Source organism: Pristiophorus japonicus, chromosome 2 (assembly GCF_044704955.1).
Source record: "Pristiophorus japonicus isolate sPriJap1 chromosome 2, sPriJap1.hap1, whole genome shotgun sequence".
Classification (NCBI taxonomy): Eukaryota; Metazoa; Chordata; class Chondrichthyes; family Pristiophoridae; genus Pristiophorus; species Pristiophorus japonicus.
In genome coordinates this window covers 21,802,163-21,826,016 of record NC_091978.1, presented here as the reverse complement: position 1 = coordinate 21,826,016, position 23,854 = coordinate 21,802,163, and the positions used below count along the sequence as shown (strand labels likewise).

The following is a 23,854-nucleotide window of genomic DNA, read 5'->3' as shown; positions in this document are numbered from 1 at the left end:
CTGTCACTATGTTCAAAGTCTTTGAAATTTATGAATGCAATTCAGCCTTCCAACTGTCAAGTTGGTAACAAAGAAAATATATCAATTATCTTTATCTGCTAGATATGCAATATGCCAACACTGAATTCAGGGAACTAGCTTTCTACAATGACAACAGACGCATCTCTCCACCAGACAGTAGAAGTTATTTGAAACTATGAAGGTTAGCCCTTCTGAGATTCTAGAATCACAATTTAACGGACTGTTATTTGCTCTGTTGCGTTATGTATGTTGTTTCATTTTGCTGGTGGGTTTACCTGATTACACTGTCAAGTCAAACGGTGTGAACAAAGCACACCTTGCGTTTTAAAATGAGGGATTTTAACTTCAATTGGGTGTCCAGTTTTGCAAGTACATGTCCAGGTAGTTTGAAGAGCTCAAGTGCACAGAAGTAACAAGTGCCAATAATCGTACAGCTGCACAGTTCAAGCTCAGCCAATGGCTCAGGAAATGCACTAATTGGCCCTGCAATGAACCGCACAGACCAGAAAGATCTCGGGTTCAGTCCCTGATCTGCAGTTTGTTAACATAAGAAATAGGAGCAGGAGTAAGCCATTTGGCCCGTCGTGCCTGCTCCGCCATTCAATAAGATCATGGCTGATCTCAGGTTGGAGAGCAATAAGATCACTACAACTGATGTCCCTCAGATCGGAAGCAAGAAAAATGATTCCTACTTTTGCTCACTACCCAAAGATACTCTGATGGAAGTTTGTGCATACAGATATCAGGCAAGCTTGGCGATCATAGCCCTCAAGGTTAGACACCATCTACACTTATGATGAACGTTCACGCAAGGAATGGCCACTTATGTTAAGGTACCATAGTGATATCAATGTCCAGAGTGCCACCTTCCGGGTGGGTGACCCTTCAAGAGAATAGAGGGGAAAATGGCGGGGTGGGGGGGGGTGGGGGAGATAGAGAGAAGAATGCACAGTTTCCACAATCATTTTGGTTCAATTATTTAATATGGAACAAAAACTTTCATACTTTTTTTGGTGTATAAAATACATGAAAGCAGAATTTAAGCAAATAAAATTCCTTAATATAGAGATGACAATTAATTTTCAGAGTCCCGAGAGCATGAACGAAAATTTTTAAATCCCACCCCGAAGAACAATTATCCTCAACTTGACTGCAATATACGGCAAGAAACACAATGGCAAGACAGAAAAAGATTTGTTTTTACTCACGTAGACAGTTGCTCATGGTGTTCCACTCCATACACTGGCCAAATGGAAAGGAAGCCACGTACGCATTGGCATCCACGCACTGCTTCATGTTGCTGCACCACATACACTCAGAGTTGCTGCTGGTACACTCGCCACAGGTCATCCTGAGTGCACAAGGCGTGCGGCACTGCTTCGCACTGTGGTTCGCTGTGAAGGGAAAGAGTTACCACTTTGATTTCAGTGACATTTTCATTTCCTTCCCTCTGTTCACCTTGATGCATCTTCCTCCAGCTGAAGGATGGTCAGCTGTAAACATTGATTCCATCGCTTCAAAACTCTTGGCAGCAAGGTAAACAGAACCATTTTTTTCCCCCTCAGGGTTTTCCACAATCACCCTTTCTCTTTCCTCCCCCTCCCCCTCCCCCCTCCCATCTCATCTCACCTCCAAGCCAGGGTCACCCATATTCTTTATATTATATTGCAACGTTTTACAAACATGAACAATCATTTTAACATCAGCCTAAATTCCAGTATGTTTCTGATACCAAGCTAAGCACCGGAAAAGATAACTCACATAATCTGTAAATAATGTCGAGAGATCTGTTAGTTTTATAATAAAAGTCAAGAGCCACTTTAAGGGTGTAAGATGATATCGATGTTCAGTTGACTATTACAAACCACTTGAGATTTATTTTTCCAAGTTAGAAAGTCACCTGGCCAAATCAATGAGATTATTCCAGTATAATTATTTCCAATTGTCCATTATTCTCTGCAACAAAATTTGGGGAGATTCCTAACCCTTTGAGCTTTCAGTGAGACAAAACTCAACTGGAAGAGTTCAAGCCGAGGATGATTCACTCCCATCAGATTTCCAGAATAAATGTCCACCTCTTCCATTTGAGGCCCAAAACAGAGGATCCGGGACCAACTCAGACTGAAAAGGAGACTAAAAAGGTAAATTCAGTATCTCCTGGCAAGGTTAAGTCAGCTCAGACTTGGTCGCTGTAACATTGGAAGAGTGGGAGAGGTGACACAGGAACATAAAAATTACATATTCTTTTGCATCACAATAACAAGATCTGAAGGGCTTGTAAAGCACATGAACTGTCCATTAACATCTGTCCACCGGCTTCTTCCACTTAATCTAAGCCTTCATTGTAAAAAGACATTCAACAGAGGTCAGCTTGATCCTCAGTTCTATTATTTCCATTACCGTAGTTGTGGTCACATTTTCACTTAGTCATTTTATTTTATCCCATTGAGTGTTTTTGTTTTAAAAAAGAGCTGGAGCATTTTCCAGGTCCAGCGTTAAAAAATGCCTTTTGATTGATGTTAATAATGACAATCATGCAACATGCAGACGGTGCCTCACATACTAATCATGCATCAGCTTCCAATTCCATTGCTAACAACCCCCCCACCCCCACCCATCACCACCCCCATTAGAATTCCTATAACACTGTGCACATCAAACTCAAAACTGCAGTGACAGAGAAAATTTACATGGCGCACTTTATCTCTATTTGAAAACTTAAAAGCTTGCATATATTAATTCATTGCTCCAACAAAGCTGTCAAGAGAGAAATCCAAATGGTGTATAATTTAAGGTGCCGTTGCCAAGTTCCCACTCCTCTCAAATAACTCGAGAAAGTGTTCACGTACTAAAACTTTTAAAGCCATTCCCATCACATTCGGCACATAAACCCACTTGAGTACAACCCTGCAATTTCACTGTCTTTCAGACATTAAAATTGCTTTGTGACATTTTCAGCTCGTACATGCTGACGTACACTGACATTTAGCAACAACTCTTTTACAAAAACGCAAAACTCCCTGTCAGTTGACCAAATCGTACAAGGTTTCTTTAAAAAAGTCAGCTTAAAATTGCAACTACTTTTTTTTTTAAAAAGCTCAGAAACGGACAAAACTAAACTTCAGTATGTGTAAGTACCATGAATGCACAGACGAGAAAAGAAAACAAGACGCACAAAAAAAAATCATACAAAATTCAACCTTGGACTTGACCTTGAAACGAGTCTCAGTGCAGACCAGACCTAGCTACCGACCTGGGTCCATTCCAATAAATCATTTACCATGCAACCAAATAGAGTGCCCTGGCCCACATAGAAACTTACAGCTCAGGAGGCCATTTCGGCCCATCGTGTCCACGCCAGCCGACAAAGAGCCGCATGGCCCTTGGTCAGCAACCCTAAAGGTTACATGTAAACCTATGAACAATGACGGAAAGGCAAAGAGCACCCAGCCCTACCAGTCCGCTTCATACAACTGCGACACCCCTTATTACTGAAACATTCTACACTCCACCCCAACCAGAGCCATGTGATCTCCTGGAAGAGGCATACCAGACCTAACGTTCTCAGCTGAATTCAAAGACCTTTTTAAATTTTTTTTAAAAAAGAGTTTATGCATGCAATGTTTGATCATTTTAAGTGGTGATGTTACAACAGGACAGCTCTGCTTAATCAGCATGCATAAGCTCTTTTAAAAAAAAAAGTAAATTTAAGTGAGGGGTATTTGAATTCAGCTAAGAACATTAGGTCTGTTATGCCTCTTCCAGGAGATTACATGGCTCCGGTTGGGGTGGAGTTGATGGTTAAATCCAGACCCAGTTGTCAAATGAAGCTGAAACTTGGTCATATTAAACCCATCTGCAGTTTGAAACTCATCCAATTTACAATGCGGTTCAGTCAGTTCTGATTTGAATTATTACTATTTTTTTTTTAAGAAAAGAGAAAGTTTAATTCAAGAGCATCTCTTCTTTTTCCTCACATTCAACCTTTAGTTTTCTTTATTCTCTTCTCCCAGAGTGTTCCAGATTGGACCAACGGACAACTTGACAGTTGGTATTAAAATGTTGGTACCTTGACCACTACTTGTTCAATGATTTTATTTGGATTTGTGACTGATCTGCCATGACTGACTTCCCGACAGCTGTACTTTTCACAAAATCACAAAATAAATAGAAATGAGGACTATTGGGTCCATCCATCCAGAAGAAAACCTTTTCCCAGCCCAATCAGGGAATTCAATTATTTCTTAAATGATGCCAGAGGTTGTGCCTTCACTTACCTACCTGGAAATCCTTTCCAAGTGAAACTTTCTGGCATCAGTTTGAACCGATGCCCCCTTTTCCATCCACCTTGGGTTAAAGTGTATTTTTCCAGATTTACTTTACCCTCTCCTGCATATTTCTGAGACGACCGTCTTAGCCTCCTTCAAAGATTGAAATGCCCCAGTTTCTCCAGCCGTTCTTCATAACTTAGTGCTCTGCAGAACATCCGCCTTTAGACTCCGAGCAGATTCCAGGGCAAGAATGTCCCCTTGGGTCTCAGTAACCAAAACTGAGCCAAGTATTAAAGAAGTGGAATAGGAGGAGCAGGTAGCAGTTTGTGCGCTATCAACGTGGTCATACAGTTCAGCATTTTATTTATCTGGTTCATTCTTGCTCTGCAGTGACGGGATTTGCTAAGTAGCCAGTCTACCAACACACCTAGATCACTAAACTTCACCCTATGCTACTACACCATTTTTCATGGATTTTTATTCTTGCTCTTAAGTATGCAATGTAACAAATAACTACCACTCTCGGGAAATTCAGGAAACAATTTTAAACTCATGGCACATGACTTGCTAGAACACTTACCTGGTCTTTCACACACACTTCCATTCACTTGGTTGATGCAGGTAGCTGCCTTCAAACTAGAATAGTTAGGTTCTACCAAATAACCACAGAATCCTGCGTCACTTGGCTCCTCCGCCATCCACTGCAGTGATGTGTTTGTGAAGGGAGACATATCTTCCCAGCACCAATAGGAAACATTGATTTTCCGTAATCCAACCCATGGGGTTATGGTAGCTTTGTACTGTAACTAAACAATTGTGTCAGTGTTAATATGGAGAAAATTTTCTAAAACAACAGAAAAGACATCCATGTCGGACAGAATTGGGTGGAGACTCTTGAAGCATTAACCTGGCTTTGCTTAATCAGGTGCTGACTGAATGGCTGCAAATTTCCAAGATTTTTTGCTTTTATTTCAGATTAGATTTTGACTCAGCGACAATGAAGGAACGGCATTATGGCCCCAAGTTTCCACACGCTACAAAACGGGCGCCCCTCCGAGCTGGGCGCCCGTTTTCCGCGTCGAAAACGGCGCCGGAAACAAAACGCGCGATTCTGGAGCGCCCCGCAGCTCCATGGCAGCTTAGCGCGGCGCCCAGGGGGGCGGAGCCTACCACTCGCGCCGATTTTGTAAGTGGGAGGGGGCAGTTACCATTTAAATTAGTTTTTTTCCTGCCAGCAACCCTGCGCGTGCGCGTTGGAGCGTTCGCGCATGCGCAGTGTGATGGAAACATTGGCACTCGGCCATTTTTGTAGTTCTTTGTAGCTGTTTAATTTTTGAACATTTTTTAATAAAAGCACATTGCCCTTCCATGATCAGCACTGAGGCTTCTTGCAACAGTGAGAAGGCTGCAGGAAGCCTCAGAAAGTTGAGGCAGCCATTTCCCGATGGCCTCCCCCCCTGCGGTCGGGAATGGCTGCTCAACTTGTGAGGCTTCCTGCAGCCTTCTCACTGTCTCCTTCCCCCCCCGCCCGCCGTCGGGAACGGCTTCCTCCCCCCCCCCCGAACGGCTTCCTCCCCCCCCCGCTGCGGTCGGTCGGTCGGGCCCGCACTCCCTCCCTCCCTCCCTCCCCCCCCACCCCTGCGGAAACTTTGAAATCAGGCGTCAGTGGACGGACACGCCCCTTTGTGAAGAAAGAATTCTGTTCCAAAGTGAAACTGTTCTAACTGACTAGAACTGCAGAAAAAAAAATGTGGAGAATTGCGATTTCTAAGATAGTCCGTTCTCCACCAGTTGCTCCTAAAAATCAGGTGCAAATCATGTGGAAACTTGGGGCCATAATTTCCAAGTCAGGATAGTATGTGACTTGGAGGCGGTGGTGTTCCCATGCACCTGCTGCTCTTGTCCTTCGAGGTGATGGAGGTTGTGGGTTTGGAAATGCAAGTCTTTCGTTCCTTTCAACAAAATTCTATCGATCTCAATCTTGTACATTTCAGTTGAGGCCCAGATTTCCATTACTGAGTGAAACAAATCCTTCCTGCATTAACTCCTAACTGGCCTTGCTCTAATTTTAAAGGTTCTGACACCTTGTTCCTCAATATCTACCTTTTACAATTTAAAAAACACCCCGATTAGATCACCCTTCAACCATCTAACCTCAATGAAAGAGGAACCAAGTTTATGCAACCGGTCCTGGTAATTTAACCCTTTAAGCCCTGGTATAATTCTGGTGAATCTGCACGGTATCTCTTCCAAGGCCAACATATACTTCCTACGGTTTGGTGCCCAAAATTCAAGATGGGGACTGACTAAGGCTCTGTAGAACTGCAGAATCACTTCCTCACATATGTATTCCAACTCTCTTGAGATAACAGTCAACATTTCATCAGTCTTTTTGATTGCTCTTTACACTTAACACCTGCGCACTAACTTTTAGTGATTTCTGTCCATGAACACCCAAATCCCTTCGATCCCCTACAGTTCCTGCTGAGTGACAGTCGCGTCGCCTTGCTGGTTGCCCGCCTTGTGAAGATGGTGCGTACGCCCCAAGTGGTGATGAACTACCTGACTGAAGTGGAGGGGCTGGTGGAGAACTTGTTGGCCGACAAACAGCAGGTACTGCGGCAGTGCAGAGAAGCAGCTGGTAAGATTGTAGAAGAGCTCATTGGCCAGCCAGCTCGGCCCAACGATGCACCCCAGGTCCCTTCGGCCAGCCGGCCCGGCCCAACGACGGGCTGTACCTACCCTAGGTCGTTAGCGGCAAACAATGACTGGGCTGTAGACTACTGACTTACATTTTAGACATTTAATCAACTTTTAATCAACTTTTTAAGCAATTTGGGAACATTTTTAAACTTTTAAACAACTTGGAGAATTTCTCTTTTGAAAACTCTGGAGAAACTTTTAAATAACTTTGGAAAACCTTTGAAGAAACTTTTAAAACATCTCTTGGAACTCCAGCGGACAACTAACTTTCCTAATGCCTGCCCCCAACCAAGCCTCAGGCCACCTACCATCAATGGCGCTACTCGGCGCCGAGTCTGCGGCCAACATCTCACCATACGCAATTAGGCTCATACAGCAGTGCCAGGTCTCCAGTCGTCTTGGACCCCCTCGCCACTGGACCAAGACCTAGCTCTGTCATGCCCGTGTGGTAGCCGGTGTACAGCGGCCACCCCACGTTAGAAGAACTCAGGCACAGGCATCTTTCACTTCATTAACATGAAGTTCGGGACCTGGAATGTCAGAACCCCCATGGACAACTCCAACAGCAACAGGCCGGAACACCGCACCGCCACAGTCGCCCGGGAACTTAGACGCTTTGACAAAAACATCACCGACCTAAGCGAGACCCGGCGGGCAGGGGAAGGCCAGCTTAAGGAACAAAGTGGAGGTTACACCTTTTTCTGGAAAGGAAAACCAGAGGAAGAATGCCGCCTTCACGGAGTCAGCTTCACGATCAAAAATGAGATGGCCAACCGCCTCAAAGACTCTCCCGACAGGTTTAACGAATGCCTCATGACTCTCTGATTCACCCTGTCCCGGAACCGATGCGCCACAGTCATCAGTGTGTACACCTCAACACTCGATGCAACAGATGAGGCTAAAGAGAGTTTTTATTCCAACCTCGAGACATCCATGTCCCACATCCCCACGACAAATTGATCCTCCGAAGTGACTTCAACGCCAGGGTCGGCAAAAACACAGCCCACTGGGGAGGCGTGATTAGCAGAGAGGGGGAAGAGAAAGCCAACTCCAGCGGTACCCTACACCTGACAAAATGTCTAGAACATGAACTCATCAACACCTTGTTGCGCCAAAGGGACAAATACAAGGCATCGTGGCAACACCCCCACTCCAAACACTGGCACCTGTTCGACTATGTCACTGTCCGAGCCAGGGATCGCAAGGATGTGCGCATCACCCGCTCCATGACAGGAGCTGACGACTGCTGGACGGACCACCCCCTATCATCGACATTAACATAGCCCCAAAGCGGAAGGGACAGCAGAAGCAGTGTCGCAAAAAAGTCAATACCGGGGCACTTAAAGACCCAGCTAAGAGATTCCTATACAGCCAGCGCCTCACAGCTAACCTGACGTGCCTTGATGACCCTGAGATGCTGACTGTCCTCCAGGCCTCTATAACCAGTGCCTGTGAAGAGACGCTTGGTCACTGAACCAGAAAACATCAGGACTGGTTTGATGAAAATGATCAGGAGATCCAAGAACTAATAGATCGCAAGCGCAGAGCATTTCTGAGCCTCAAGCAACAACCCAACTCAGGAGCAGCAAAGCAACATTACAGATGGCTCAACGCTGAGGTCCAACAAAAAATCCAGTGGTGGATGGAGAAAGCACAGGAGATACAACAACTGGCCGACAGCCACGATATGCGAGGATTCTTCATCGCAGTCAAGGCAACCTACGGTCCAAACTCCCAAGGCCCACCCTGGCCAAGAATGGGGAAACACTCATCAAGGACACCGAGGCTGTCAGGGCCCGCTGGAAGGAGCACTTCGAAGATCTCCTAAATCGAGACTCTGCCTTTGACTCGAGTGTTCTCAATTCCATCTCGCAGCATGCGACCCACCACCAGCTAATGAAACTCCAACGTTGCACGAGGTAGGAAAAGCCATAAAACTGCTCAAGAACAACAAGGCTACGGGAGCGGATGGAATCCCTGCTGAGGCACTGAAGTATGACAGAGAGGCGCTGTTGGCGTGGATACATGACCTCATCTCTCTCACCTGGAGGGAGGTATTGCATGCCGGGAGATCTCAGAGACGCAATGATCGTGACCATCTTTAAAAAAGGGGGCAAGTCCGACTGCGGCAACTACAGAGGAATCTCCCTGCTATCAGCCACTGGGAAAGTCATCGCTAGAGTCCTCCTCAACCGTCTATTCCCTATGGCTGAGGAGCCCCTCCCAGAGTCACAGTGCGGATTTCGTCCCCTACGAGGCACAACGGACATGACCTTTGCAGCGCCACAGCTGCAGGAAAAATGCAGGGAGCAGCGCCAGCCCTGAGACATGGCCGCCTTCAACCTTACAAAGGCCTTTGACACTGTCAACCACGAGGGTCTATGGAGCGTCCTGCTCCGTTTCAGATGCCCCCAAAAGTTTGTCAACATTCTCCACCTGCTCCACGACAACATGCAGGCCGTGATCCTTACCAAAGGATCCATTACAGACCCAATCCACGTCCGGACCAGGGTAAAACAGGGCTGCGTCATCGCTCCAACCCTCTTCTCAATCTTCCTCGCCGCCATGCTCCACCTCACAATCAACAAGCTCCCCGCTGGAGTGGAACTAAACTACAGAACCAGTGGGAAGCTGTTTAACCTACACCGCCTCCAAGCCAGGTCCAAGATCATCCCAACCTCTGTCGTTGAGCTACAGTACGTGGACGACGCTTGCGTCTGCACACATTCTGAGGCTAAACTCCAGGATATAGTTGATGTATTTACTGAGGCATATGAAAGCATGAGCCTTATGCTAAACATCCATAAGACAAAAGTCCGCCACCTACCTGCCCTCGCCGCACAGCACTGCCCCCCAGTCATCAAGACCAACGGCGTGGCCCTCAACAACATGGACCATTTCCCATACCTCGGGAGCCTCGTCAATAAAAGCAGACACTGATGCAGAGATTCACACCGCCTCCAGTGCGCCAGTGCAGCCTTCGGCCGCCTAAGGAAAAGAGTGTTCGAAGACCAGGCCCTCAAATCTACCACCAAGCTCATGGTCTACAGGGCTATAGTAATACCCGCCCTCCTGAATGGCTCAGAGGCATGGACGATGTACAGACGACACCTCAACTCGCTGGAGATATATCACCAACGATGTCTCCACAAGATCCTGCAAATCCCCTGGGAGGACAAGCGCGCCAACATCAGTGTCCTCATTCAGGCTAATATCCCCAGTATTGAAGCATTGACCACACTCGATCAGCTTCGCTGGGCAGGCCACATCGGTCGCATGCCGGACAAGCTTCCCAAAGTGCTCTATGCGGAGCTCCTTCATAGTAAACGAGCCAAAGATGGGCAGCAGAAACGTTACAAGGACACCCTCAAAGCCTCCCTAATAAAGTGCGACATCACCACTTACACCTGGGAGTCCCTGGCCAAAGACTGTCCGAAGTGGAGAAAGTGCATCCGGGAGGGCGTTGAGTACTTCGAGTCTGAACGCCGAGAGCGTGCAGAGGTCAAGCTCAGGCAGCGGAAGGAGCGTGCGGCAAACCAGTCCCACCCACCTCTTCCCTCAACGACTGTCTGCCCCACCTGTGACAGAGTCTGTGGCTCTCATATTGGACTATTCAGCCACCAAAGAACTCACTTTGGAAGTGGAAGCAAGTCTTCCTTGATTCTGAGGGACTGCCTATATGGCATCTTACCATGGAGAAAATATTTCAATTGGTTTTCCTTGGATCCAGGAGTGGATAACCTCACACATCCCCACATTGAACACCATCTTCCATATATTTGTCCACTTACTTAGTCTGCCTATATCCCGATAACTTCCTACTCCCATCTACACAATTTACTGTGCCTCCTAACTTAACTCATCTGTAAACTTGGATATACAACTCTATTCCTTAATCCAAGTCATGAACGTATAAATGGTGAAAATCTGAGGCCCCAGTACCCATGCCTCGGGAACACTACTACTCACACTGGTAAGAGATTATTTCCTTTAACCCTACTCTGTCTCCAGCGATCAAGTACTAACCCATGTCACATGGTTATCTTCAATGCTATATACTTTAATTTTGGATAACCTCCTGTAGGGAACCATATCAAAATACATTCTCAAAGTCCATAAGAAATAGGCGCAGGAGTCGGCCATCCAAGAAGATCATGGCTGATCATCCACCTCAACTCCACTTTCCCGCCCGATCTCCATATCCCTTGATTTCCCGAGACTCCAAAAATCTATCTCAGCCTTAAATATATTCAGAAACTCAGAATCCACAGCCCTCTGGGGCAGAGAACTCTAAAGATTCACAACCGAGTGAAGAAATGTCTCCTCATCTGTGTCTTAAATGGCCAACCCCTTATCTTGTGACTATGGCCTCTAGTTCTAGACAATCCATCCAGGGGAAACAACCTCTCAGCATCTGCCCCATCAATCCCCCTCAGATTCTTGTACGTTTCAATGAGATCACCTCTCGTTCTTCCAAACTCCAGAGTATAGGTCCATTTGAAAGACAGCATCCATGCACACTTCCTGCCTTTGCACCTTATTACTGTCTTTGTATCCCTTTGTTGCTTTTTATAGCTCTCCCAGTCTGCTGGATTTAAACATTCCCTTGCATTTCTGCAAGCTTTTCTTTTCTCTTGATACTGTCTATCACTTCATTTGTTGACCATGGTTGTATAACTAGAGCCTTTACCACTGAGGTATGTACTAGTTCTGTATTGTACCAAATACTTCCCACATGTTTGTCTACCCGTTAACATTTCAGCCCCATTTACTGTCGTCAATTTATTTCTCATCCCTTCGAAGCTTGCCTTACTTAGATTTAAAACCTTCGCTGATAATTAGGTTGGAGGGGGAGAAGGGAGTCATCAACTTCAATTCCATTATGGTCACTATTCCTCATGTATTTACTTACCGTCAGATTGGTAACTGGTTCTGGTTCTTTACTCAGCACTGAATCTAGCATGGCCTGTTCATTTGTTTTAGAAGATGGTTCTGAATCCATTCTAAAAACTCACTGCCTGTTCTCCTCCCAATCCATGCAAAAATTAAAATCTCCCATTATGACCACTTTGTTCATGCTACGTTTCCTTGATCGCCATACTTATACGTCACCCGCCCCACCACAACACCACTGCTATTAGGAGAGACTTGTATCATTTATAATTCCTTAATTCATAGTTGTATCAACAGTCTGATCACTGTTACTGAAATCACTTTTTTCCACCAATTGTGTCTTTGATCAATATTGCTGCCACTCTTTTTCCAATTCCCCTGACCCTTCTCAAGATCCTACAGACTGGAATATTTTGCTTTGTTAATGAACAACTTTAATTTTAAATGGTAGGAATTGAGTAATTTCAATGGCTTATACTTAGGACTCAATCAGTTCATGAGTTGAGATTCAGGCAGTCATAAGCTCAGGATTTAAGTTGTTCGTTGAAAATTTACAATTCATTTCAGGCCAGCTAAGCTTTCAACAACTTATATAGCACCTTTAATGTAGTAAAATATCCCAAGGCGCTTCACAGGAGTGTTATCAAACAAAATTTGACACCGAGCCACATAAGGAGATATATAGCACCGATGACCAAAAGCTTGGTCGAAGAGGTAGGTTTTAAAGAGCATCTTAAAGGAGGAAAGCAAGGTGGAGAATCAGAGTAGTTTATGGAGAGAATTTCAGAGCTTAGGGCCTGGGCAGCTGAAGGCACGGCCAGCAATGGTTGAGCGATTACAATCAGGGATGCTCAAGAGGGCAGAATTAGAGGAGCACAGATAACTTGGAGGCTTGAGGGGTTGGAGGAGACTAGAGATAGGGAGGGGCGAGGCCATGGAGGGATTTGAAGGCAAGGTTGAGAATTTTGAAATCGAGACATTGCTTAACCAGAAGCCAATGTAGGTCAGCGAGAACAGGGGTGATGGTGAGCGGAACTTGGTGCGAGTTAGGACACGGGCTGCCGAGTTTTGGATCACCTCTAGTTTACATAGGGTAGAATGTGGGAGGCCAGCCAGGAGTGCATTGGAATAGTCAAGTCTAGAGGTAACAAAGGCACGGATGAGAGTTTCAGCAGCGTGTGAGCTAAGGCAGAGTGGAGTCAGGCGATGTTACGGAGCCGGAAATAGGCGGTCGTAGTGATGGCGCGGATGTGTGGTCGGAAGCTCATATCGGGTTTAAATATGACACCAAGGTTGTGATCAGTCTGGTTCAGCCTCAGACAGATGTTCGGGAAAGGGATGAAGTCAGTGCTAGGGAACATAATTTGTGGCAGGAACCGAAGACAATGGCTTCGATCTTGCCAATATTTAGTTGGAGGAAATTTCTGCTCATCCAGTACTGGATGTCGGACAAGCAGTCTGACAATTTAGAGGCAGTGGAGGGGTCGTGAGAAGTGGTGGTGACGTAGAGCTGGGTGTCGTCAGCGTATATGCGAAAACGGAGCCAAGGGGCAGCATAATAGCAACATTTAAATGGTTACAATTGTTTAACTTTCCTCTCATTTTAAGCTTTGAGAGAGACAATAATGCCTGTATGTTGGTTGTAGAAATATTCTTGGATCTGCTTAGTCCTAAACTACTTACTTGATGCATTGATCAAGCATAAAGCAAACCCAGAATGGAGAAAAGTTTCTGTTTGACCCAAGCCTCCCAAGTAAAATCTGCTCTGCCGTCTTTGGATGGGACGTTAAACCGAGGCACTGTCTGCCTCTCAGGCGGATGTAAAAGATCCCATGGGACTATTTCGAAGATGACCAAGGGAGTTATCTTCGGTGTCCTGGCCAATATTTATCCCTCAATCAACATTAAAAAAAAACTTGATTATCTGGTCATTATCACATTGCTGTTTGTGGGAGCTTGCTGTGTGCAAATTGGCTGCTGCATTTCCCACATTGCAACAGTGACTACAAGTCAAAAAAAAGTACTTCATTGGCTGTAAAGCGCTTTGAGACGTCCGGTGGTCGTGAAAGGCGCTACATAAATCCAAGTCTTTCTTTCAATGCGAATTATACTCACCAAAACATGCATGATCTGTAATTCCTTGAGAACAAATTCAACTTTCTTCTGTGATGTAAGTGAGGCTAGTGCTGCATTCTGACCCCTGCAGAACAGCTTTGCATTATCGTAGTTATCCTTCGCAGTGGTAATTGTCAGACACGAGTTTCCCACCAAGTGCCAGCCCTCTCCACAGATGGTTTCTGCCATGCCCAATTTGAAAATTAAACACTTCAAAAGGAAATACATTACCGTTTCCATCTATTGTCACTTGAAAATCAAAAGACACATAACCGCACCCGCATTATGAATTGTTTCGTAACAGATTGTTTCAGTTTGCTCACTGACAATATGCATTGTTCTGCCAAGCACACAAATGCTGCTTATCCATGTGAGGCAAATGGCTGTCAACAGGCTAATGTGACAGCAACATTGTTCCTCTTTCCCTCCTCCACAGGTCCACTTCACACACTATCACACACTAGTAGGAAGAGCAAACAGAGCAGCTTCTTTATAGCAAGCTGAAATTGAAATTATTTTACACTGCATGCACAAAATCATTGCTCAGTTCCAAAAATGATGCACACATTAATGTATTCAAACTTCAGATGTAGGTTATATCAACTATGAGGCCCAACTATATAGTAGAGGTTGGTGCTCAAGAGCGAGAGGGTATGTATATCCCGCAGGCAGGCTGATGATCACGAATGATAATGAGGATAATTCACATGCAACACAACTGCAAATAAGGCAAGATCAGCACCACAAGTGGGATATGAAATTGTGTCTCGTGGCTCTTTACTATAAATACTGTTTCGATATGGTACAATTTAGAATTACAGACAAATAATTTTAAAAAGCAAAATATACCATTGTGCTGCTTGGGATGTTACTGTGGGGGGAGAACCATTTCTACACTATGCTCTTTCATGTCAAGTCATCTTTGTGAAAAATGTTCCCGACAGGTGCCACTGCAACATACAGTGCAACAGATATTGACAGTTAAGCAAGGGTGAAGATCAATGTTTGCCTTAAGGTGCGTGGCCACACAGTAAACTCAAAGGTCCCACGCAGGCTGCTCACCGGCTGTTACATTGTAAATAGCGCACATGCGCAGAAATTTAAAGAACAAAGCACAGCTTACAGGGAACGTTGGGATGAGGGCGTTTGTAGTTGCTCCAATAACCAACAGTCAAGGTCAACTCAATGTCAAAAGTGGACACCCATTAAATGCTCACACTACCCTCCCCACAACTGTCAAATTTCAAGAGCATTTTAGAGAAATTTAGAACTCAGCAGAGGAGGACAAAGGATTTGATTAGGGCAGGGAAAATGGAGTATGAGAAGAAGCTTGCAGGGAACATTAAGACAGATTGCAAAAGTTTCTATAGATATGTAAAGAGAAAAAGGTTAGTAAAGACAAACGTAGGTCCCCTGCAGTCAGAATCAGGGGAAGTCAGAACGGGGAACAAAGAAATGGCTGACCAATTGAACAAGTACTTTGGTTCAGTATTCACTAAGGAGGACACCAACAACTTCCAGATATAAAAAGGGTCAGAGGGTCTAGTAAGGAGGAGGAACTGAGGGAAATCCTTATTAGTCTGGAAATTGTGTTGGAGAAATTGATGGGATTGAAGGCCGATAAATCCCCAGGGCCTGATGGACTGCATCCCAGAGTACTTAAGGAGGTTGCCTTGGAAATAGCGGATGCATTGTCAGTCATTTTCCAACATTCCATTGACTCTGGATCAGTTCCTATCGAGTGGAGGGTAGCCAATGTAACCCCACTTTTTAAAAAAGGAGGGAGAGAGAAAACAGGGAATTATAGACCGGTCAGCCTGACATCGGTAGTGGGTAAAATGATGGAATCAATTATTAAGGATGTCATAGCAGTGCATTTGGAAAGAGGTGACATGATAGCTCCAAGTCAGCATGGATTTGTGAAAGGGAAATCATGCTTGACAAATCTTCTGGAATTTTTTGAGGATGTTTCCAGTAGAGTGGACAAGGGAGAACCAGTTGATGTGGTATATTTGGACTTTCAGAAGGCTTTCGACAAGGTCCCACACAAGAGATTAATGTGCAAAGTTAAAGCACATGGGATTGGGGGTAGTGTGCTGACATTGAATTGAGAACTGGTTGTCAGACAGGAAGCAAAGAGTAGGAGTAAATAGGTACTTTTCAGAATGGCAGGCAGTGACTAGTGGGGTACTGCAAGGTTCTGTGCTGGGACCCCAGCTGTTTACACTGTACATTAATGATTTAGACGAGGGGATTAAATGTAGTATCTCCAAATTTGCGGATGACACTAAGTTGGGTGGCAGTGTGAGCTGCGAGGAGGATGCTATGAGGCTGCAGAGTGACTTGGATAGGTTGGGTGAGTGGGCAAATGCATGGCAGATGAAGTATAATGTGGATAAATGTGAGGTTATCCACTTTGGTGGTAAAAAGAGAGAGACAGACTATTATCTAAATGGTGACAGATTAGGAAAAGGGGAGGTGCAACGAGACCTGGGTGTCATGGTACATCAGTCATTGAAGGTTGGCATGCAGGTACAGCAGGCGGTTAAGAAAACAAATGGCATGTTGGCCTTCATAGCGAGGGGATTTGAGTACAGGGGCAGGGAGGTGTTGCTACAGTTGTACAGGGCCTTGTTGAGGCCACACCTGGAGTATTGTGTACAGTTTTGGTCTCCTAACTTGAGGGAGGACATTCTTGCTATTGAGGGAGTGCAGCAAAGGTTCACCAGACTGATTCCTGGGATGGCGGGACTGACCTATCAAGAAAGACTGGATCAACTGGGCTTGTATTCACTGGAGTTCAGAAGAATGAGAGGGGACCTCATAGAAACGTTTAAAATTCTGATGGGTTCAGACAGGTTAAATGCAGGAAGAATGTTCCCAATGTTGGGGAAGTCCAGAACCAGGGGTCACAGTCGAAGGATAAGGGGTAAGCCATTTAGGACCGAGATGAGGAGAAACTTCTTCACCCAGAGAGTGGTGAACTTGTTGAATTCTCTACCACAGAAAGTTGTTGAGGCCAATTCACTAAATATATTCAAAAAGGAGTTAGGTGAAGTCCTTACTACTCGGGGGATCAAGGGGTATGGCGAGAAAGCAGGAATGGGGTACTGAAGTTGCATGTTCAGCCATGAACTCATTGAATGGCGGTGCAAGCTAGAAGGGCCGAATGGCCAACTCCTGCACCTATTTTCTATATTTCTATGTTCTATTTCTTCTTTGTTTAACTATTCTTAGTTATATTCCTGAGAAACAACTCTTGTAACATCAAGATTTGGGAGATGCCTTGGACGGATTTGGGAGCATTGCAAGGTTTTCAAACTGCGACAAGCAAATGCTCAAATGTTAAAACAAAATAAAACTTACCAGGTAACGGGATGCACTCCTGGTTCCTGGGTTCCCACTGACAGTTCTGGTCCATGGCACAGCTTTTGCAACTAGTCAGTTTATTACAAACATACTCAGGTTTATCTTTTGGACAGGCCTCATAATCCCAGATTGATCCCTGAAGGAAACATAGTCACCGTCAAAACAGATAACAAGCATCCTGTTACAGTCCTGCAATTCAACTTTGTGCAAAACCATGTACTTCCTGAAACACTCAGCCCAACATAAATTTTTTATTTACATTTACTTTTACATTGCATGACTGGTGCTTTAGCACAACACGAAGTAAGGTTTTAAGATCAGGACACTTGAAGGTACATGGCATTACATTATCAGTTTGTTACCTCTAGACTCGACTATTCTAATACTCTCCTGGCCAGCCTCCCACCATACACCCTCCGTAAACTTGAGCTCATCGAAAACTCTGCTGCGCATATCATAGCTCGCACCAAGTCCTGTTCATCCATTACCCCTGTGCTCGCAGAGCGAGATTGGCTTCCAGCCCTGCAATAGCCTTGGTCCTAAAATTCTCATCCTCGGGTTCAAATCGTTCCAAGGCCTCGCCCCTCCCTATCTCTGTAACCTCCGAGATCTCTGCACTCCTAAAATTCTGGCTTCTTGTGCATCTCCGATTTTCATCACTTCACCATTGGTGGCTGTGCATTCAACTGTTTGGATCCTAGGCTCTGGAATTCCTTCACTAAATCTCTCAGCTTCTCTACCTCTTTCACCTCCTCTAAGACTCTACTTAAAACCTACCTCTTTAACCAAGCTTTTGGTCACCTGTCCCAATATCGCCTTATGTGGCTTGGTGTCAAATTTTGATTGATAACACTCCTGTGAAGCACCTTGGGACGTTTTACTGTGTAAAAGGTGCTACATAAATGCAAGTTGTTGTTGTTTCACTTTCTCAGCAACAGAATGCGAGAAGATATAATGCGCACTCCATCTCACAGCTGATCTCTCTTTGTCACAACCTTTCTCACACTATTTTCATCAATGCTACCAACAGTGGCGCTCTTCCAAATTTGACTCTATTGGCTCTCCGACACTCCAAATATGCTACCCAAGATGCTCTTTATTCTGTATGAAACCTGTGCTAAAATTAAGCCTCAGATCAATCTTCCACTCAAGGTTTTCCAGGAATTCAAATCCTGACATCTTCTTGGTCCTCCCATCCTCCTGCAACTTTCAAGGTTGCTGTTACCGAACCACTGCTTGTTGATCCATTTTATCCTGTCTCCCACCTTTCCAAGTTGGGCGACGTTTGGCACAGTTGGGTCTTAGCTCTACAATTAGGCTTGCTTATAAATATTAAATACAATATAGCCACTCTACTAATCCATCACAAAAAAATATTTGCACAAAGATTTAAGTAATCTATTTCTTTGAGCCCTCGCCTTGGCTGCAATATCACCACCAGTAATGATTCACTTAGAAAGCTACTGTTTGATACTAATTATTAATGTCTGACTATAGGAATGAATGTAGTGTCTGCTTATTGTTAAAAATAGCATTTGTGCTGATCGTACAGAAATCATAAATTGTAGGCTTATTAATGAATTTACTGTCTGGACAGAATTGAAGCCATGTTTGGAAACAAAGTAAAGCAGATATGTATCTGATCTATAAACCATTACATTTCCATTTGGATTTCAGCGGATTGTGGATTGATACTCTCCAGAAATGTACAATATATCAAGGTATGATTATTTAATATTTCTTAAGCCACAATTTTTTTTGTAGTTACTGAGGTTATCGGCGAAGTGTCACTTTTCAAAGGTTGTGGGCTCAAGTCCTGCTTCAAGACTTTAGCACATAATCTAAGCTGACATTCAAGTGCAGTGTCACAGGAGACTTGCATTTTGAGATACGACACTGAATGGCCTGGATTATGGAGCCAGCAGTAAAGTGACGGTGCTCACCGCCGACCTCAAAGGCTGCCCACAAAGATCTAGCAAGCTGTGGTTTCGATTGCACATTTCCCCAACGTTAACATTCTGGGGCCAGCTCGAGGATCTCCAGCTTCCAACATGGATGTCATCAAGCAGTCTAAGTAGCCAATTGCATTTAAGAATTCTCTCAGACAGCAAAGCAGGAAGTAACAAGCACAGATTATCCTTCATTTTTTATAAATAAACAGAGAGCTAAATAAAAACTGAGACATACACATAGGATTGAGGTAGAAGCTGAAATATCAAACAAAAATAATGTTTATTACCTTAAAACCCTTACCATAAAATTATCATAATGGGAAAAAATTTACATTCCACAAATATAAGACTATAAGATAAGATCATAAGAAATAGGAGCAGGAGTGGGCCATACTGTTGGAACTGCGACAGTTGGAACTGGTGCTCTCCACTCTCCTGTCCTTACTGATATCAGTAATTAACTTTTAGCATTGTTGTTGCCAATTTAAGTGTATCTAAGGGTTAAGTCATGGCAGGAGAGCTCGGACACGTGTTATGCTCTTCCTGTACTATGTGGGAAGTCAGGAACACTTCCGGTGTCCTTGACGACTACGTGTGCAGGAAGTGTGTCCGCCTCCAGCTCCTGACGGACCGTGTTGCGGAGCTGGAGCTGTGGGTGGATTCACTCTGGAGCATGCACGATGCTGAGAATGACATGAATAGCACGTTTAGTGAGTTGGTCTTACCACAAGTAAAGGGTCCACAGCCAGATAGGGAATGGAAGACCAACAGGACGAGCAGTGCAAGGAAGGTAGTGCAGGGAAGAGCAGTGCAGGGGTCCCCTGCAGTCATCCCCCTGCAAAACTGATACACTGCTTTGGGTACTGTTGAGGGGGATGACTCATCAGGAGAGAGCAGCAGCAGCCAAGTTCATGGCACCGTGGCTGGTTCTGCTGCACAGGAGGGCAGGAAAAAGAGTGGGAGAGCGATAGTGATGGGGGATTCAATTGTAAGGGGATTAGATAGACGTTTCTGCGGCCGCAACCGGGACTCCAGGATGGTATATTGCCTCCCTGGTGCAAGGGTCAAGGATGTCTCGGAGCGGGTGCAGGACATTCTGAAAAGAGAGGGTGAACAGCCAGTTGTCGAAATGCATGTCGGTACCAACGATATAGGTAAAAAATGTGATGAGGTCTTACGAGACGAATTTAGGGAGCTAGGAGTTAAATAAAAAAGTAGGACCTCAAAAGTAGTAATCTCAGGATTGCTACCAGTGCCACGTGCTAGTCAGAGTAGGAATCACAGGATAGCTCAGATGAATATGTGGCTTGAGAGATGGTGCAGAAGGAAGGGATTCAAATTCCTGGAACATTGGAACTGGTTCTGGGGGAGGTGGGACCAGTACAAACCGGACGGTCTGCACCTGGGCAGGACTGGAACCAATGTCCTCGGGGGAGTGTTTGCTAGTGCTGTTGGGGAGGAGTTAAACTAATATGGGAGGGGGATGGGAACCTATGCAGGGAGACAGAGGGAAATAGAAGGGGGGCAGAAGCAAAAGATAGAAAGGAGAACAGTAAAAGCGGAGGGCAGAGAAACCCAAGGCAAAAAGCAAAAAGGGCCACATTACAGCAAGATTCAAAGGGGGCAAAGTGTGTTAAAAAGACAAGCCTGAAGGCTCTGTGCCTCAATGCGAGGAGTATTCGGAATAAGGTGGATGAATTAACTGCGCAGATAGCATTAAACGGATACGATGTGATTGGCATCACGGAGACATGGCTCCAGGGTGACCAAGGCTGGGAACTCAACATCCAAGGGTATTCAGCATTTAGGAAGGATAGACAGAAAGGAAAAGGAGGCGGGGTGGCGTTGCTGGTTAAAGAGGAAATCAATGCAATTATAAGGAAGGACATTAGCCTGGATGATGTGGAATCGGTATGGGTGGAGCTGCAGAATTCCAAAGGGCAGAAACCGCTAGTGGGAGTTGTGTATAGACCACAAAATAGTAGTAGTGAGGTTGGGGACAGCATCAAACAAGAAATAAGGGATGCGTGCAATAAAGGTACAGCAGTAATCATGGGCGACTTTAATCTACATATAGATTGGGCTAACCTAACTGGTCGCAATGCAGTGGAGGAGGATTTCCTGGAGTGTATTAGGGATGGTTTTCCAGACCAATATGTCGAGGAACCAACCAGGGAGCTGGCCATCCTAGACTGGGTGATGTGTAATGAGAAGGGACGAATTAGCAATCTTGTTGTGCGAGGCCCCTTGGGGAAAAGTGGCCATAATATGGTAGAATTCCTTATTAAGATGGAGAGTGACAAAGTTAATTTGGAAACTAGGGTCCTGAACTTAAGGAAAGGTAACTTCGACGGTATAAGGCATGAATTGGCTAGAAATAGACTGGCAAAGGATACTTAAAGGGTTGACGGTGGATAAGCAATGCCAAACATTTAAAGATCACATGGATGAACTTCAGCAATTGTACATCCCTGTCTGGAGTAAAAATAAAACTGGGAAGGTGGTTCAACCATGGCTAACAAGGGAAATTAGGGATAGTGTTAAAACCAAGGAAGAGGTATATTAATTGGCTACAAAAAGCAACAAACTTGAGGACTGGGAGAAATTTAGAATTCAACAGAGGAGGACTAAGGGTTTAATTAAAATGGGGAAAATAGAGTACGAGAGGAAGCTTGCAGGGAACATAAAAACTGACTGCAAAAGCTTCTATAAATATGTGAAGAGAAAAAGATTAGTAAAGACAAACGTAGGTCCCTTGCAGTCGGATTCAGGTGAATTTATAATGGGGAACAAAGAAATGGCAGACCAATTAAACCAATACTTCGGTTCTGTCTTCACAACGGAAGATACAAATAACCGTCCGAATGTACTAGGGGACAGTGGGACTAGTGATAGAGGAACTGAAAGATATCCTTATTAGGCGGGAAATTGTGTTCGGGAAATTGATGGGATTAAAGGCCGATAAATCCTCGGGTCCTGATAGTCTGCATCCCAGAGTACTTAAGGAAGTGGCCCTAGAAATAGTGAATGCATTGGTGATCATTTTCCAACAATCTATCAACTCTGGATCAGTTCCTATGGACTGGAGGGTAGCTAATGTAACACCACTTTTTAAAAAAGGAGCGAGAGAGAAATCGGGTAATTATAGACCGGTTAGCCTGACATCAGTAGTGGGGAAAATATTGGAATCAATCATTAAGGATGAAATAGCAGCCCACTTGGAAAGCAGTGACAGGATCGGACCGAGTCAGCATGGATTTATGAAAGGGAAATCATGCTTGACGAATCTTCTGGAATTTTTTGAGGATGTAACTAGTAGAGTGGACAAGGGAGAACCAGTGGATGCGGTGTATCGGACTTTCAAAAGGCTTTTGACAAAGTCCCGCACAAGAGATTGGTGTACAAAATCAAAGCGCATGGTATTGGGGGTCATGCACTGACATGGATAGAGAACTGGTTGGCAGACAGGAAGCAGAGAGTCGGGATAAACGGGTCCTTTTCAGAATGGCAGGCAGTTACTAGTGGGGTGTCGCAGGGCTCAGTGTTGGGACCCCAGCTCTTTACAATATACATGAACGATTTGGACGAAGGAATAGTGTAATATCTCCAAGTTTCAGATGACACTAAACTGGGTGGCGGTGTGAGCTGTGAGGAGGACGCTAAGAGCTGCAGGGTGACTTAGACAGATTAGGTGAGTGGGCAAATACATGGCAGATGCAGTATAATGTGGATAAATGTGAGGTTATCCACTTTGGGGGCAAAAACACGAAGGCAGATTATCTGAATAGCAGCAGACTACAAAAAGGGAAGGTGCAACGAGACCTGGGTGTCATGGTTCATCAGTCACTGAAAGTTGGCACGCAGATGCAGCAGGCGGTAAAGAAGGCAAATGGTATGTTGGCCTTCATAGCTCGGCGATTTGAATATAGAAGCAGGGAGGTCTTTCTGCAGTTGTACAGGGCCTTAGTGAGGCCTCACCTGGCATATTGTGTTGAGTTTTGGTCTCCTAGTCTGAGGAAGGACGTTCTTGCTATTGAGGGAGTGCAGTGAAGGTTCACCAGACTGATTCCAGGGATGGCTGGACTGTCATATGAGGAGAGACTGGATCAACTGGGCCTTTATTCACTGGAGTTTAGAAGGATGAGAGGGGATCTCATAGAAACATATAAGATTCTGACGGGACTGGACAGGTTAGATGCGGGAAGAATGTGCTCGATGTTGGGGAAGTCCAGAACCAGGGGACATAGTCTTAGGATAAGGGGTAGGCCATTTAGGACTGAGATGAGGAGAAACTTCTTTACTCAAGAGTTGTTCACCTGTGGAATTCCCTGCCGCAGAGAGTTGTTGATTGCAGTTCATTGGATATATTCAAGAGGGAGTTCGATATGGCACTTACGGTTAAGGGAATCATGGAGTATGGAGAGAAAGCAGGAAAGGGGTACTGAGGGAATGATCAGCCATGATCTTATTGAATGGCGGTGCAGGCTCGAAGGGCCGAATGGCCTACTCCTGCACCTATTTTCTATGTTT

At 44.9% G+C, this 23,854-nt stretch overlaps 1 protein-coding gene across 5 annotated transcripts in view; it reads right to left on the bottom strand.

Annotated features, from left to right (window-relative positions):
* The window catches only part of atrn (attractin), a 418,894-nt gene that overhangs the window by 238,093 nt on the left and 156,947 nt on the right, over positions 1–23,854 (bottom strand). For all 5 annotated transcript variants that reach the window (XM_070866810.1, XM_070866809.1, XM_070866811.1 and 2 more), the window contains exons 14-17: positions 17,370–17,508; positions 14,004–14,185; positions 4,873–5,098; positions 1,230–1,415 (exon numbers count right to left, since the gene is read on the bottom strand). In XM_070866810.1, the coding sequence (XP_070722911.1) occupies positions 1,230–1,415; positions 4,873–5,098; positions 14,004–14,185; positions 17,370–17,508 (733 nt within the window). The remainder of the gene's footprint in view (positions 1–1,229; positions 1,416–4,872; positions 5,099–14,003; positions 14,186–17,369; positions 17,509–23,854) is intronic.